At 49.3% G+C, this 15,849-nt stretch overlaps 1 protein-coding gene across 1 annotated transcript; it reads left to right on the top strand.

Annotated features, from left to right (window-relative positions):
* Positions 1-1,233: 1,233 nt before the first annotated feature.
* LOC308242690 (antizyme inhibitor 2-like) lies at positions 1,234-12,343 on the top strand (the record flags this gene model as incomplete). The annotated part of the gene is made up of 9 exons (XM_080657102.1): positions 1,234-1,416; positions 2,011-2,184; positions 2,903-3,075; positions 3,867-4,001; positions 4,952-5,117; positions 5,628-5,775; positions 9,375-9,475; positions 10,350-10,567; positions 12,283-12,343. The coding sequence occupies 9 exons, from the start codon at positions 1,234-1,236 to the stop codon at positions 12,341-12,343; spliced, it is 1,359 nt and encodes a 452-aa protein (XP_080513228.1).
* Between the last annotated feature and the right edge of the window lie 3,506 nt (positions 12,344-15,849).

A 15,849-nucleotide genomic window follows, 5' to 3' on the forward strand; every position in this document is an offset into this window, starting at 1 on the left:
ATGGAAGAGGAGACTCCGGGTCATCACAGCGGTGGGGTGGAAGCCTGCAGGAGGTATCAGTGACATCACAGGGGCAAGGCGACCTCAAGATGGTGGCTTGATCCTGGGTGTGCCCATATGGAAATAAAGGGCGGTGAGAATGTGGAGGGACATCAAGTGACTCAGAGGGTCTCCCAGCCACATACTTAAATGTGCAGGGAGCACAGAGAGACAGGAAAGGGTAAGACCAGCTGTTGCTCAGCCTACGACTGGAGTCTGAGGTCAGGTTCCCATCCCAGCTCCACTCCAGCTTTGCTGATCTGTCAGAAGACCTCTGAGCCCACGGTGTTTCCATCTTTGAGGTGGGAAGGGTGAGTGACTGGGTTTTCAGGGTCTCTCTACTCTGATCATCGCTGGCTGACTTCACCCTGAGGGCCTGTTGTATGGGCCACCCACAGGGCTGAGAAGTTTTGGCTGAGTGGGTCGTGGTAGCCATGGTTTGGAGGGACAGCCTTCACAGGTACTTCACCTGGCCTGAGATCTGAGCTGAGTTCTGCTCTTCCCAAAGGGATTTACCTGAAGCCCAAGACCCCATAGGTCCTGGTCCCCTGTGCTCGGCCTGAGGAAGCAGGTGATGATCGGCACCAGGTGAGTCTGGGGGTGGAGTAGGGCCCATGGGTGCAGCCCCAACTGCTGAAACAGAAGGACTGAGGCTGTAGGTGGCCCTCACTTCAGTCTCAGGGGTGGGTGGCCAGTAGCAGGTGCAGTGGCTGCTTTAGGCAGCCCAGGTGCCAGACCCAGCTCAGCTACTGACCACTTGGTGACCTTGGGCAAGTCCTTTCCTCTCTCTGGGTCACTTGTCCACATGTGTAAAGTGGAATGTTGGCTAGGTGACCCCCTGTAATCTTTAGCCCTATAATCTAAAGATCGTGGACTCTGCACTTATCTTTTCTGTGGGTCACATTTCTCATCTGTGAATGGGAACATGTGAGTGAAGGAGCCTGGAAGAGGATGCCAACCACCTATGGTAGGGGGTCTTTTGAGCATCTCCCTTGATCCCAAACTAGGTCTCTGAAGCAGGCTGGGCCTGGCCAGTGGTCCATCCTACAGAAGGGAAAGTTCACAAGGGCTCCATGGAGCTCTATGTGGCTGCATGGGAGCGCCGAGGACTTCCTGGCCTAGGAACTCTGGCTCCACGGGCCAGCAGGGCGCTGGGAGGAGGAAGGAGTGTCCTCAGAGCAAGGCCTTTCCAGGATGCTGCGAGTGTCCCTGGCAGAGGGCTCTGATGGACAGTCAGGGATGAGCACCACCCTCAAGGACTCGAAGGAGAAGGAAGGATGCCCTGGAAGCTCGTTGTTGAAGGATATCATCCCCCTGGGGCCTGAGGAATCTGCCATGGAGGTGGTCTTGAAGAAGATCCGGGAGCTCTCTGATTCGGTGAGTGGAGAGGAGGGAGGGGAGGGCAAGGTCACGGAATGGGGAGTGGAGAGGGTGGGTCTCAGTCCCTACGTAGGTGGGGACAAAATCAGACTTTCTGTTTGTGTTTTATAAGTCAGTTTACTAGGTCTTACTGAATAGCTGTGTTCCCTGGTGGCATGGGATAGTTCTCCTGTCCCCTTCAGGTCCCCCACCAGCTCCTGGGATTTCACCCTTTGCCAAGCGATCCGTGTGAGGGTTGGAGAGTCCTGGCGCCCATTTGGTCTACAACGCTTCTTGCCCTCTTGTCTTCCTGTTGTGAGAGTTAGAACATCAAGGCTCAAATCCTACCATTGCCATGTAGTTGCTGTTGACCTTGACGGGAAGACTCACATTTTAGTGCAACTGACACCTGTATAATTTTGTTAGCCAGTGTCACCCCAATAAGTTCAATAAACAGGAAACATTTTTAAAAAGAGAAAAGACATTTTACAGCCGTAGTTTCCTCTTTTCCTAACTGGAATCACAGTAGTACTTGCCGCATGGAGACACTGTGAGGATTCAGTGAAATGACACAGTGCCCATCCTTTCTTGCCTCTCTCTCTGCCTTGGCAGGACCACCGAGACCCCTTCATGGTGGCCGACCTGGGTGTGTTGGCCAGCCGCCATCAGGCCTTCTGCCAGGCCCTGCCAAGGGTCTCGCCCTTCTATGCGGTGAAGTGTAACAGCAGCCCCTGGGTGCTGCGAGTCCTGGCCGCCCTGGGCACCGGCTTCGACTGTGCCAGCCAGGTGAGCTGGGCCCACTGCCAGTTGCCTCATTCACAGGCCTGACATCCCTAGGGAAGAAAGGCTAATTTCCAGGAATCCAGAAGTGGGACAGCCGCCCGTAAACAGTGGCTGATGTGTGTGGTGCCCAGTTGTTTGTGAAAGAATAAATGAATGGACTAGGAGTGGTCCACCCTCCTCTGGTCTAGGTGACGAGGGCAGTCAGCCTGAGCTAAGGAGTGAAGGAAACATGCGCTTTAATCCACAGACCCTGTTCTGTCCTGGCCCTGCCATTTCACTGGAGCCTCAGTTTCTTGGTCTTTAAAATGGTTTCAGCCCTAACTGGTTTTGCTCAGTGGATAGAGTGTCAGCCTTTGGACTGAAGGGTCCCAGGTTCGATTCCAGTCAAGGGCATGTATCTTGGTTTCGGGCACATCCCCAGTGGGGGTGTGCAGGAGGCAGCTGATCAATGTTTCTCTCTCATCGATGTTTCTAACTCTCTATCCCTCTCCCTTCCTCTTTGTAAAAAAAAACAATAAAATATATTTAAAAAAAATAAAATGGGTTCAACTCTATGTTCCTTAGAGCAGTCTAGAAGCTTAAATAGCACAATATGTGCCCAGCACTGGGCCAGATGCACAGTAGGGGCTCAGTAGGGGACAGCCCTCATGCCCGTGGTTTCTGTGCCCAAAAAGCAGGGCAGCAGGGAGGCAGCCCCTTACTCCAGCTTTGCCCCTGGCAGGTGGAGCTGGAGCAGGTGCTGGGCCTGGGCGTGGCCCCCTCACGCATCATCTATGCCCACCCCTGCAAGCCCATCTCCCACCTGCAGTATGCTGCCCGCCATGGGGTGCAGCTCCTGACCTTCGACAGTGAGGAGGAGCTGACCAAGGTGGCCCAGCACCACCCTGGGGCCAGGTGAGACCAGCAGGCCTGCAGGCAGGTGGGGACAGGGAGAAAGTTCTGGCAACTGACTTGGGCCTCAGTGAGGAGATGAAGGCTGTTCCGTGGTGACTAGGAGACGCCCAAGCAGCAACAAACAAGAATGTGGGTTGGGTGTCCCAGTGCCTCCCCAATGCCCATTCGTGTCAAATAAAGGTTCCCTGTCTGCAGAGACGCTGGCAGAGCCTGGCATTAGGAGGGCTGGAGTCAGCAACCTCGTGGAAAAAGCACTCACATGGGATTCAGGAAGACCAGGGCTCACATTTCTCACTTACTTGTTACATCTGTGTTTTCCTGGGAAATTTATTTAACGTCTGTGATCCTGTGACAGGTCTGCTGAAGGGATGCTTATAATTTTATTCTTTTCCTGCTTTTTCTTGCCTGGGCAGAAGTCTGTAAGAAGTAGTGTAGCCCTAACTGGTTTGCCTCAGTGGACTGAAGGGTCCTGTGTTAGATTCATGTCAAGGGCACATGCCCAGGTTGCAGGCTTGATCTCCAGTAAAGGAGTGTACAGGAGGCAGCCGATCAATGCTTCTCTCTCATCACTGATGTTTCTCTCTCTCTCTCCCTCTCCCCTCCTCTCTGAAATCAAGATTAAAAAAATAAAAAAGTAGTGTGTTCCCTTCCTGGAATTCCATGGCTGGACAGTCCAGAGGACCGAGGCAGGGTGGAGGGAGGGTGGAGGCAGTTTGGGTGGGGGCAGAAAAGCATCCAGGCCTGGGGTTCATGTGTCTAAGAATGCCTGTCACCCTCACACCCCCTCCCAGGCTGGTCCTCCGACTGTGGACCGAGGACAGCAAGAGCACATTCCCTCTGAGCACCAAGTTTGGGGCCAGCCTGGAGCTGTGTGGACACTTGCTCAAGTCCGCCCGAGACCTAGGCCTGGCTGTGGTGGGAGCCAGGTAAGAGCACGGACTTTCTCTCCTGCGAGGCAGGGCTCCTGGTCCCCACGCCTGTCCCCGGCCTCTGACTCACCGGTGCCCTCGGGTCCGGTGGCTCTGTGTGGTCCTCAGAAGAGGAGGTGGATGTCAGCTGCTGGGAGGGTGGGGCAAGCAAGGCACTGGCCTTGGGTGCAAAGTTTAACGGGATGCCGAAAACTTTGTGCTCGAGATAAATAATGTCTTAATACAGTACTTAAAAAATTAATGCAGAAAAAATCCATGATGAAAGAATATCAAAATGCTAAATCAAAACAGGATTGGCATTTCTGATTTTCCTTTTGCTTCTGGGTCCAATTACTCTTTACTAATCTTGTCTTTAAAGTTTTTGTATTTTATTCATCATGGCTATTTTTGCATCGGTGCTTTCTATCCCTTGATGGGGTGTGTACAGGAGGCAACCAATTGAGGTCTCTCTCTCACTCTTGCTCTCTCTCTAATATATATGTGTATTGCATGAAGGTTACTTACGTTGATTGCTCAGTGCTTTGGTGCCCCCTTGAATGTTGCACCTGAGGTGCGTCCTCCCTCACCTCACCCCACCTGCCCCTGATTGGATCCTCTGCCCTCTCAGGTGGATGGTTTGAGATTTGGGGTTCAGATCGCATGCATCCCAAGGAGGAGAAGAAGGGGAGGCTTCGGGAGGGGTGCCTAAGAGAGGTGAAGGCCACACAACCATGAGACCCCCAACTCACGGACTGTCATGTGGTGTGTGTCTCTGGGGTCCCCATGTGCACAGCCAAGGCTGTGGCCTCTGTGGGTGCCCATGAGCTCCATGTAGTCACGCGTGTCCCCGTGTCTGTGTCCGTCTGGTTCACCTTGTGCCTGTGTGGCTGTTTCCGAATGTGCCCCTCCTCCTGCTGACGCTTGCGTTTCCTGCTGTGTTTCTGCCCTGTCACTGCTCCTGCGCTCAGCTTCCACGTGGGCTCGGGCTGCCAGAATCCCCACAGCTTCGCACAGGCCATCGCCGACAGCCGGCGCGTGTTCGAGATGGGCCGTGGGGTCGGGCATGACATGAGCCTCCTGGACATTGGAGGGGGCTTCCCCGGAGTGGAGGGCTCTGAGACGGAGTTTGAGGAGGTAGGAGGGGAGGAGGAGAGGGTGTCTGGGGGTCCCAGGCTGGGTTCATTGCACAGAGTGTGTGTTAGGGTACAGGGAGCTCTTGAAACTCAGTCATGTGCCTGCATGTAGCTGGGCTTTGTGTTGGTTGAGAGGTCTCTGACTCTATGTGTGTGCGCGCGCGCATGCGGTTCTGTGCCTTCTTTAGACGTGTTGGTTACTGCCCCTGGTAAGGCTACCGTCAGACAGAGGTGTACTTACTGTGTCCCCACGCCCAGGGGACCGTTCCCCTTTGCTGATCACGTCTTGATTTCAATGTTTCCGAGTCAGATCTCGTGGCGCTGCAGCCTGGGCACTAGGCTTGTGCCCTGGGCCACCCCTCCCCTCTGGGCCACAGTTCACCTGTTTCCTCCCCTGCACAAGGGGATGCTGACACCTTCCCACAGAGCTGTCAGGGGAATGAAGAGGGAAGACGCAGGGAAAGACCCCGCATAGGAACTGGCCTCACAGGGCTCGGGCCTGTCCCCACAGATGGCGAGAGTGATCAATGCTGCCCTGGCCCAGGACTTCCCCGAGGGAGCCGGCATCGAAGTCATCGCGGAGCCTGGCCGCTTCTACGCGACATCTGTCTGCGTGGCCGCTGTCAACATCATCGCCAAGAAGGCTGTGCTGCAGCCTGGTGGGTGGGCCCGGCCTGGGCAGGGAGCACTCTGTCCAGGGGTCCCCAGGCTTTGGGGGCAGGAGGAGCAGAGGGTCTGAGTTCCACCCTGGGTTCCTCATTGGGGGAAACATGCTGTGATTTAGCTACAGGGTAGAACCTGTTAGTAACATTGTTGTGCTGTTCTCAGACAGCCTGGGGAGGCATTGAGGGTCTGTTCTCCCTGTGTCTGGAGGGTAAGTCTGAGATGAGGCACAGCCTCCACTGCCGGTGTGCACCTTACAGTTTCCAAGCGAGCATTTTCTAACAGGTGCAGAGTTTTATAACAAAAATACAGTCAGTAAATAGTAATTTTACAACACATACATGAAGGAAATATTGTCGGTATCATGGCCTGGAGGTTAAGGGTGACATTTGTAGGGTAACAGTAAATGATATCGAGGTCACCACCTCAGGAGAGTTTTTGATTGTTCGTTATGTGGGGGACGGAGTCAGGTGGGGTTGCTGTCCTCACAAAGGGACTAAGTGGAAACTCAAGTTCATGATGAGCGAGAATAGACTCACCCTCTGGGTTAGTGCCCTTAACTTTTTGAAATTTATGACCGTCATATAACTGTTTCTAAATAATATTTATTTTATGTTTAAAATATATTTTTATTGATTTTAGAGAGGAAGGGAGACGGAGAGAGAGACAGAAATATCAGTGATGAGGGAGAATCACTGACTGGCTGACTCCTGCAAATCCCACACTGGGGATTGAGTTTGCAACTTGGGCATGTGCCCTGACCAGGAATCGAACCATGACCTCCTGGTCATAGGTTCATGCTCAACCACTGAGCCATGCCAGCTGGGATCTAAGTCATTTTAACTTGTTTCCTTATCCTTTGGACAAATGCCCTACCCACACCGTTGTAACCCTAAAGGCACGCTGGTCCACTAATTTCATTTCCTCATAAAGCGTCTCATTAGAGAATATTGTGTTTTGAGGCATATGATTTCAGCCATCGTTTAACAAAGTCTGAGGTATACATATTATGGCTTACTATTTTTGTCTTCACAATAGCATGAGCTGCCAGTGATTAAGGGTCTATTATGTGAGAAATTACTGTTTCACCCAATTTCTGCTCAGCCCTCCTGTGAGGTAGTTTGGGGTCATTCCCATTTTACAGGCAGAGATCTTGAGGCTCAGAGAGAGGAAGTGATTGTCTGAGGCAGCAAAGCTAGTTCGTGCACAGCGGCGCCAGGTCCGTCCGACTGAGAGGCTGGTGCCCTTGTATTTGCAGACATGCCAGCAGAGCGGAGCGCCCAGCCTCAGGGCTGCCATGACTAACCCATGACCAACTGGCTCAGGGACAAGTAGGGCTGTGGGTGCAGGAGGCAGGATCAGTGCTGGCAGCTGAGAGAGAGCAGAGGACAGGAGTGACTCACACCAGGGAGAAGAAGATTGGGGGTCGGGGGGATCTCGGAGACAAAACTAATAATCAGAAAGATCTGGGCATCTAAATGCTCAAGTGATTGGAATGGCCCCAGTGCCCATGGAAACCAGTGGAAACATTAAGGAAATCAATGTCTAAGGACGGACCAGGAGTGGTTGTTCAGAAACTGGTTGGTAGTAGTTCATGTCCTAGGACCTGGGGCTGCAGGTGAGCATCAGCTCAATGTACATCGGAGTGTGATGGAGCTGGGGAGAAGCCGTTATGTGCTCATGAGGCATCAACAGAGGCAGAGTATTTAGAGGGAAGAGGTGACAATTACGCTGCTCTCTGACTGTGAGAGCTGGGCACTGTTTAAGATGTAGCTGGGATCTGCTTTAGTCAGATAATAGGAGACATACAGACACAGAAATAACTGCCTTCAATAAGAAGATTTTACTCATAGTTTCCTGGTTTGAGGAGTCATGGCAGGCACCCTGGGCCACATGGGGAAGCAACGGGAAGGTCAGGAAGCAGGAGAAGGGGCTGGAAGAGGTGAGAGGCTTCACTTTGTTTTGCTGGTGGTCTTGATCTGGCATTTAGAAGGGTTAAGGAAACCTGGAGAAGGGGCTGTGCGTAAATTAAATAAGAGTTCAGAGACAAAACATAAGTTTGAAAGGCATTTGGGGAGTCAGAGAAGACTCAGCTAAAAGGAACTAAGTTCTCCTTGTCTCAGGACCCTTTGCTTTTTATTTTTTAAAAAATATTTTTTTATTGATTTTTTACAGAGAGGAAGGGAGAGGGATAGAGAACTAGAAACATCGATGAGAGAGAAACATTGATCAGCTGCCTCCTGCACACCTCCTACTGGGGATGTACCCGCAACCAAGGTACATGCCCTTGACCAGAATCGAACCTGGAACCTTTCAGTCCACAGGCTGACACTCTATCCACTGAGCCAAACTGGTTAGGGCCCCTTGCTTTTTATTAACACAAATTGTCTTAAGGCAAGGTGGGGATATACACATCAAAGGGTAGGGTTAGGTACAGAATCCATTGTCAGATTGGAGAATTACCTCCGGCTATTCAGGTGTTTGCCCAGGAGGAGGCAATAACATGTAGATTAAGATGCCCTGAGCTTTCTGGCAGCAAGCAATCATTCTTTTCAGGTTTGAGGAAATGCCTTTAGCCATTCCCAACAGGCGATAACATATGTGACTCAGCCCTTGTTGAGTCCCCAAGTTCCATCAACCTTTTGATAAAACTCTTGCAATTATGACATGCTGGAATTGGCTTCTGGCACTTTGGTTTTCCAGGGAAGGCATGAGGGAGGCAGGCAAAACTAAGTAGGCAGGTTTGGGGTTGGCTACTTTGAGTAATTTCTATGGGCTGTGGGCTGTAAAGACAGCCCCTAATTGCCTGGTCCCTCGGCCCAGGATAGTTAGGGGAGAGTAGTGGTTCACCCTGTGAGAGCTTAATCAGGCAGGGGGTTGGCAGGTGCAGACCCTGATCTGGCTGGTCCGCGTGTGCAGGTGCTCTTGCAGGGCTGTGTCTTCCTGCCTAGGAAGTAGGCAGCCCTGGGAGGAGCGGTGTCTCCAGGGTCAGCAAGGCCCCAGATGCCAGAGCATCAGGATAAAGAAAACAGAAAATATGGGTAACCAGGCGGCCCTTTGAGGAGGGAAATGGACCAATTAGCACACCCCTAACAGCACCCTTATGGCATCATGTCATAAAAAGGCATTTTGCTCCGGGTTTTGCCTCACACTGTAAGTGTCAGGGAACCTGGTCAAGGTGAGGACAGAGGACCTGGGTCCTGACCTGGGGACGAATCCCAACCCTGCCACATTGTCCTGTGTAATTTCTGGCAAGACTCAGTTTCCTCAACTGTACAGTAGTGTTCCATGTCCCTACTCAGAGAATGAAATAATTTGATTTGTGTAGACAGGTTGGAAAAATGTCTGGGCCATTGCTCATGGCTACTTACGTTATTCTTAGTGGCAGTAGCAGCCCCAGCACTGTGATGGGGTGCAGGTGGAGCAGAGGAGCAGTGAGAACCCAGAGAACAGGCCTGATTCTTGCTGGAGGTCAGGGAAGTGTTATCCAGTGCTGGACAGAGGGTCTGGGCCGGTCCTAAGGGTGCTGGAATCAGTGTTGACTGTCAGTGGTGACACCTGGCTGAGCACAGTCCTGTCCTCTCCCCTCTCCCAGGAGGCCACCGGAAACTGTTGTACTATCTCAACGAGGGCCACTATGGCACCTTTCGAGTCTTCCTCAGGGAGCGTTACCCCAGGATGCCAATTGTGGTGAAGGTAAGGAGGCCCAGACCCTGATAGCACTGAGATCGGAACTCTTCCCTGTGAGACAGGGGTCCCTCTGCGAGGTGCAAGGGGGTAGGGTCTTAGATTACACATGGCTTTGCAGATTGTCATATCACATGTGTGTACAAAGATGTGAACATGCAAGCCTGTTTGTATTTGCATGTGCACTGCTGTGTGTGTGCATTTTTGTGTATGAGCATGCTGACTGACACCTGTGCAGGTAGGTGGTGGATGGGTACATGGTCCTGTGTGGGTGTGTAAGCACATCGGTTTGCTTCTGGGTTTCCATGTGATCTCTCTGTATGCCGTGTGTGTGTGTGTGTGTGTGTGTGTGTGTGTGTGTGTGTGTGTTACCAGAATCCTTGAATGTTGGGGATGCAGGTGTCCTAGGAAATGGAGGTTCTCCAACTTGCTTCACAGTAGACTCATCTGGGAAGCTTCCAAAGACCCCGATGCCGAGGTGAAGGCCCAGACGATTGAAATCAGGCCTCTCATGGGTTGGGACGTGGCATCAATCCTTTGTTAAAACTCCTCCAAGGTGACTCCAATGTGCAGTTGATTTGAGGCCCAGTTTTTGAGTGATTTTTGACTAAAATCTTTTGCTTTTGTAGATGGGAAACGGAGGCCCCATGTGTGTCTGGCCTTGAGAATTGGCAGGGCTAGAATGTGTCACTTGAGTGAATATAAGCTCCATGAGGGCCGGGTCAAGAGCAGTGCCTGGCATATAGGGACTGGTTGGTGTGAGTGACTGCCAGTGTCCTTGCTGGTGCCTGGGGGTGCTCTGCTGGCCGAGGGCATGGGCTGGGAGGGGAGGTGGGGTCAGGAGCTCTTCCTTCTCTGATTGCCCACCCCTGTGTCCCTGCAGGAGCTCTGCTCGAAGCCGCCTCTCTTCCCCTGCATCCTTTATGGTCCCACGTGTGATTCCTTTGACATGTTCTTCAATGAGGAGGTGCAGCTGCCCGAGCTGGACGTGGGTGACTGGCTCATCTTCCCCTCCATGGGCGCCTATAGTTCAGTCATGAGCTCCACCTTCAATGGCTTCCTGCCTGCATCCATCTGCTACATCATGGGACCTGAGCTCAGGTATTGGAGGAGAGCTCAAGGATCTGAACTTGGCACAGGGAGCTGATGGCTAAGCTCTGGGTTCCCAGGTCCAGGAAATACCCCCACTGGCCCCAGAAAAGATCCAACTGACATACATTGCCTATGGGGTGACCCGTTACACCCATTAGCCATATAAGTCCAAGGCAGCCCACCCGGCAGCTTTGACAGCTCTGACGTTTAGACATCTCTGTGCACACAAGCTGACATCCTTAAGGCCCCTGTAACCCTTAATTCTTGGCCAAGCCCCCACTCTACTCTGACCATTTGTGGCTGTTTCCCACTTCCCTCATTCGAAGTCACTTCCCTACCAGCCTCAGGCTCCCTCACAGGCTCTGCCCAAGGGGCTCCTGTCTGCCCAATCTAGGGTCACTCCCTGAGGTGATGGGGGGCTTCTAGAACACCCCTTTACTGGTACAACCTTTCCACAGGAGCCTGCTGCAGTCATCGCATTAAGCTGGGACATGGCAGAATGGAGGGGTTCCAGACACTTGGTGCGCCCACCTGGGAAAGCTTGGGGCGGAGGTGGGGGTGCGGTGGGGAAGAGTAACGTGGGAAGCAGAGGTTTGGTTGCTCTGAAATGATGAAGCAGCTTTTCAGGATCAAAACCATTTTTCCCCCCAATGTTGACCTGAAACACAGGGAAGCCCTCTGGGCAGGCGATTCCACCCTTGTGCTTCTTACCCCCTGAGCCCTAGAGTGGGGTAGGCTTGAGAAACTGGTGTTATTACTACAACACGTGCCCCCTGAAGACCATAGCCTGGAGTGTGAAGCAACCTGCCTTGGCCAGTACCTTGAGATTCTTTCATCCCTCCTTTTATTTAAAAAAATATATATTTTTTAAAAATTGATTTTTAGAGAGAGAGGAAGGGAAGGGGAGAGAGACAAACATCAGTGTGAGAGAGGAACATCAATTAGCTATATTCTGCATGCCCCTTACTGGGGATCAAGTCAGTCCACAACCCAGGCATGTGCCCTGACCAGGAATGGAACCAGCAACCTTTCGGTGCTCACGATAATGCCCAACCAACTGAGCCACACTGGCCAGGATTCATCCCCCCTTTTATCCAGTTAGTGATCCTTGTGTTGTTCCAGAAATGTTCACGTGAACTATAGGCACCCATTCTAGTGCCAAGAACACCGGCTCTGGAGTCAGACCTGTAGTGAATCCAGGCTCCACCACAAACTAGCAGTGTGGTCAGAGCCTCAGTTTCTCCATCAATGGCATGAGAATGATATTAGTTAGTACCCTCCTGGCATGGCTGTTGAGGGGATTAAGTCAGATAATGCAAATCCTCATTCAGGTCAGTTCATATCCAGAACCCTGCCTCAGGTTGGCCTTGATCCTGGACCTTTCCTACACAGGGAGCACTCCCTGCCCCCTTGGTCTGGGCATCTTCAGGGAGCATGTATTGCATCTAGCCATACAGGTATTGGGCCAGGCATATGGGTGACTGTCCTGGCGTTGGCCTTAAGAAATCCCCAGTTTGAAAGGTGGGAGGACAAGGAATGGGAATATCCAACTCCAAAATAAGACAGGTACTACTCTGTGTCTCCCAGGTTTAGAAACAATATTTGGGAAGTTCTGAGCTGAGAAAAGAAAACGTGTCCTACAGGCAAGGACATTGGCAGAGGTAGGGGCAGTGGGTCCCAGAGGCCAAAGCCACTCACCTCCTGTGTCCTGTATCCCTTTTAAGCTTCACCTTATGTGACTTCTCCGATCCTCAGCTCCTGCAAATGGTCCTCGTCATCTACTAGAGTCAGCCCCACCAATCTCACTGCTGCCTCCACACTCAGCTAAGACCAGGGGTATTCTCCAGCATGCTTGTGCTAAAGTCATCTCAGCCCCAGACATCTGAGGAGAAAGGATGGGCTGCAGATGCCACCTAAGGAAACCAGAGGGCTCCAGCAGCCTTCAGATCCTGTGTCACTCATTCCTCTACTCCCAGATTCTGAAATTTGGGCTAGAAACAACCACACTTATCCCCTCAGAGGGGTCTGGAAGAGCAAATATGAGTCGGCTTTAGGTAAAAATAAAGTTACATTCATATGCAAGAATTGCTAGAGTGTTTTATAGGTGTTGCCCTGTGGCATTTTGGATATCAACTCATCTACCCTTTAATTCATGAATCCATTCATCCATCCATTGATCATTCATCAGTCTTTCCATCCTTTCATCCATTGATCCATCTGTCCATCCATCCATCCATCCATCCATCCATCCATCCACTGACCATCAATTGATCCATTCATCCAACTGTGCATCCATCCATAAAATAAAATGTGAGGACCTAGTCTGTGCTCATGTTATTCTAAGCAAGGTTATACATGATGAATAAGATGTGCAGAACCTATCCTCATGGAGCTTACCTTCCATTTTCTTCCATTGGAAAAATCAGAGCTGGAGCAAACATATAAATGATAAAGTAGAGTGGAAGCAACAAGTATTGTAAATATAAATTAAAGCAGGGCAAAGGGATATGGAAGGATAGAGGATGGTGCATTTTTTTAAAAACATGTTTTCATCAGAAAGATCATACACCATGACCAACTAGGATTTATCCCAGGGATGCAAGGATGGCACAATATCCACAAATCAATTAATGTGATACATCACATAAACAGATTGAGAGATAAAAATCACATAGTCATATCAATTGATGCAGAAAAAGCATTTGACAAAATCCAACACCCTTTCTTGATAAAAACTCTCAACAAGGTGGGAATAGAAGGATCATACCTCAACATCATAAAAGCTATATATGATAAACCCACAGCTAACATCATACTCAATGGGCAAAAACTAAAACCATTTCCCCTAAGAACAGGAACAAGACAGGGATGCCCACTCTCACCACTCCTGTTCGACATAGTACTGGAAGTATTAGCCATTGCAATTAGACAAGAAGAAGAAATAAAAGGTATCCAAATTGGAAAAGAAGAAGTAAAGCTGTCCTTATTTGCAGATGACATGATATTGTACATAAAAAACCGGAAAGACGCCATCAAAAAACTAACAGACTTAATAAATGAATTCGGCAATGTAGCAGGATACAAAATTAACGCCAAAAAATCTATGGCATTTCTATACACCAATAGTGAACTTACAGAAAGAGAGACTAAGAAAACAATCCCATTTACCATTGCACCAAAAAAATTAAGATACCTAGGAATAAACTTAACTAAGGAGGTAAAAGACCTATACGCGGAAAACTACAGGACACTGAAAAAAGAGAAAGACGTAAACAGATGGAAGAACATAGCATGTTCATGGATTGGGAGAATCAACATCATTAAAATGTCCATACTACCCAAAGCAATCTATAGATTCAATGCACTCCCCATTAAAATACCAACGGCATATTTCACAGACCTAGAAAGAACTCTCCAAAAATTCATCTGGAATAAAAAAAGATCCCGAATAGCCACAGCAATCCTGAGAAAGAAGAACAAAGTAGGTGGGATCTAAATACCAAATTTCAAACTGTATTACAAAGCCACTGTTCTCAAAACTGCCTGGTACTGGCACAAGAACAGACATATAGATCAATGGAATAGAATAGAGAACCCAGAAATCGACCCAAATCACTAAACTCAATTAATATTTGACAAAGGAGGCATGAACATACAATGGAGTCAAGATAGTCTCTTCAGTAAATGGTGTTGGGAAAATTGGACAGATACATGCAAAAAAATGAAACTAGACCACCAACTTACACCATACACAAAAATAAACTGAAAATGGATCAAGGACTTAAACATACGACGAGAAACCATAAAAATTCTAGAGGAATCCACAGGCAGCAAAATCTCAGACATATGCCGAAGCAATTTCTTCACTGATACTGCTTCTAGGGCAATGGAAGCTAAAGAGAAAATAAACAAGTGGGACTACATCAAAATAAAAAGCTTTTGCACAGCAAAGGAGACCATCAATAAAACAACAAGAAAGCCCACTGCATGGGAGAACATATTTGCCAATGATATCGATGATAAGGGTTTAATCTCCAACATTTACAGGGAACTCATGCAGCTTAACAAAAAAAAAGATAAACAACCCAATCAAAAAATGGGCAACTGATCTAAATAGACACTTTACGAAAGAAGACAGAAGGAAGACCAAGAGACACATGAAAACCTGCTCAAAGTCACTAATCATCAGAGAGATGCAAATCAAAACAACAATGCAGTAGCATCTCACACCTGTCAGAATGGCTATTATCAACAAATCAACAAATGACAAGTGCTGGCGAGGATGCAGAGAAAAAGGAACCCTCGTGCACTGCTGGTGGGATTGCAGACTGGTGCAGCCACTGTGGAGAACAGTATGGAGTTTCCTCAAAAAACTAGAAATGGAACTCCCATTTGACCCAGTGATCCCACTTCTAGGAATATAGCCTAAGAAACTAGAAACACGAATCAGAAAGGATATATGCACCCCTATGTTCATAGCAGCACAATTCACCATAGCTAAGATTTGGAAACAACCTAAATGCCCATCAGCAGATGAGTGGATTAAAAAACTGGTACATCTACACAATGGAATACTACGCTGCGGTAAAAAAGAAGGAGTTCTTACCATTTGCAACAACATGGATAGAGATGGAGAGCATTATGCGAAGTGAAATAAGCCAGGCGGAGAAAGATAAATATCACATGATCTCACTCATTTGTGGAATATAATGAACAACATAAACTGATGAACAAAAATAGATCCAGAGACAGAGAAACATCAATCAGAACGTCAAACCTCAGGGAAGGTAGGGGAGGGTGGGGGTAAGGAGGAGAGGTCAACCAAAGAACTTATATGCATGCATGTAAGCCTAATCAATGGACACAGACAACAGGGGGGTGGGGGCATGAATGGGAGGTGGGGGGTAATGGGGGAATAAGGACACATATGTAATACCTTAATCAATAAAGAAAATTAAAAAAAAATATTTGCAGGTACAGGCAATTACAAATGCCAACACCAAAGGTTAAAATCCCAACTTGAAAAACAAAAAGGGGGGATTATGGAGAAATCCCCTGTAAGTAGACTACACCAAGCCTTAATTACTTTAAATTTTTTCACTTGTGATGCCGATGGCAAGACACCCATGGAAATACACTGGTGTCAGAATAAGCCAAAGGAAAATGGTCTGGTTAAATGGAAAGATCCTGAGTCTGGGTTATGGAAGGGACCCGATCCCCTCTTAACATTTGGTCAAGGGTACGCTTGTATATTTCCAGAAAATTTCTCCAAGCCCATGTGGATTCCCGCA

Source organism: Plecotus auritus (assembly GCF_963455305.1).
Source record: "Plecotus auritus genome assembly, chromosome: 2".
In the NCBI taxonomy this organism is placed as follows: Eukaryota; Metazoa; Chordata; class Mammalia; order Chiroptera; family Vespertilionidae; genus Plecotus; species Plecotus auritus.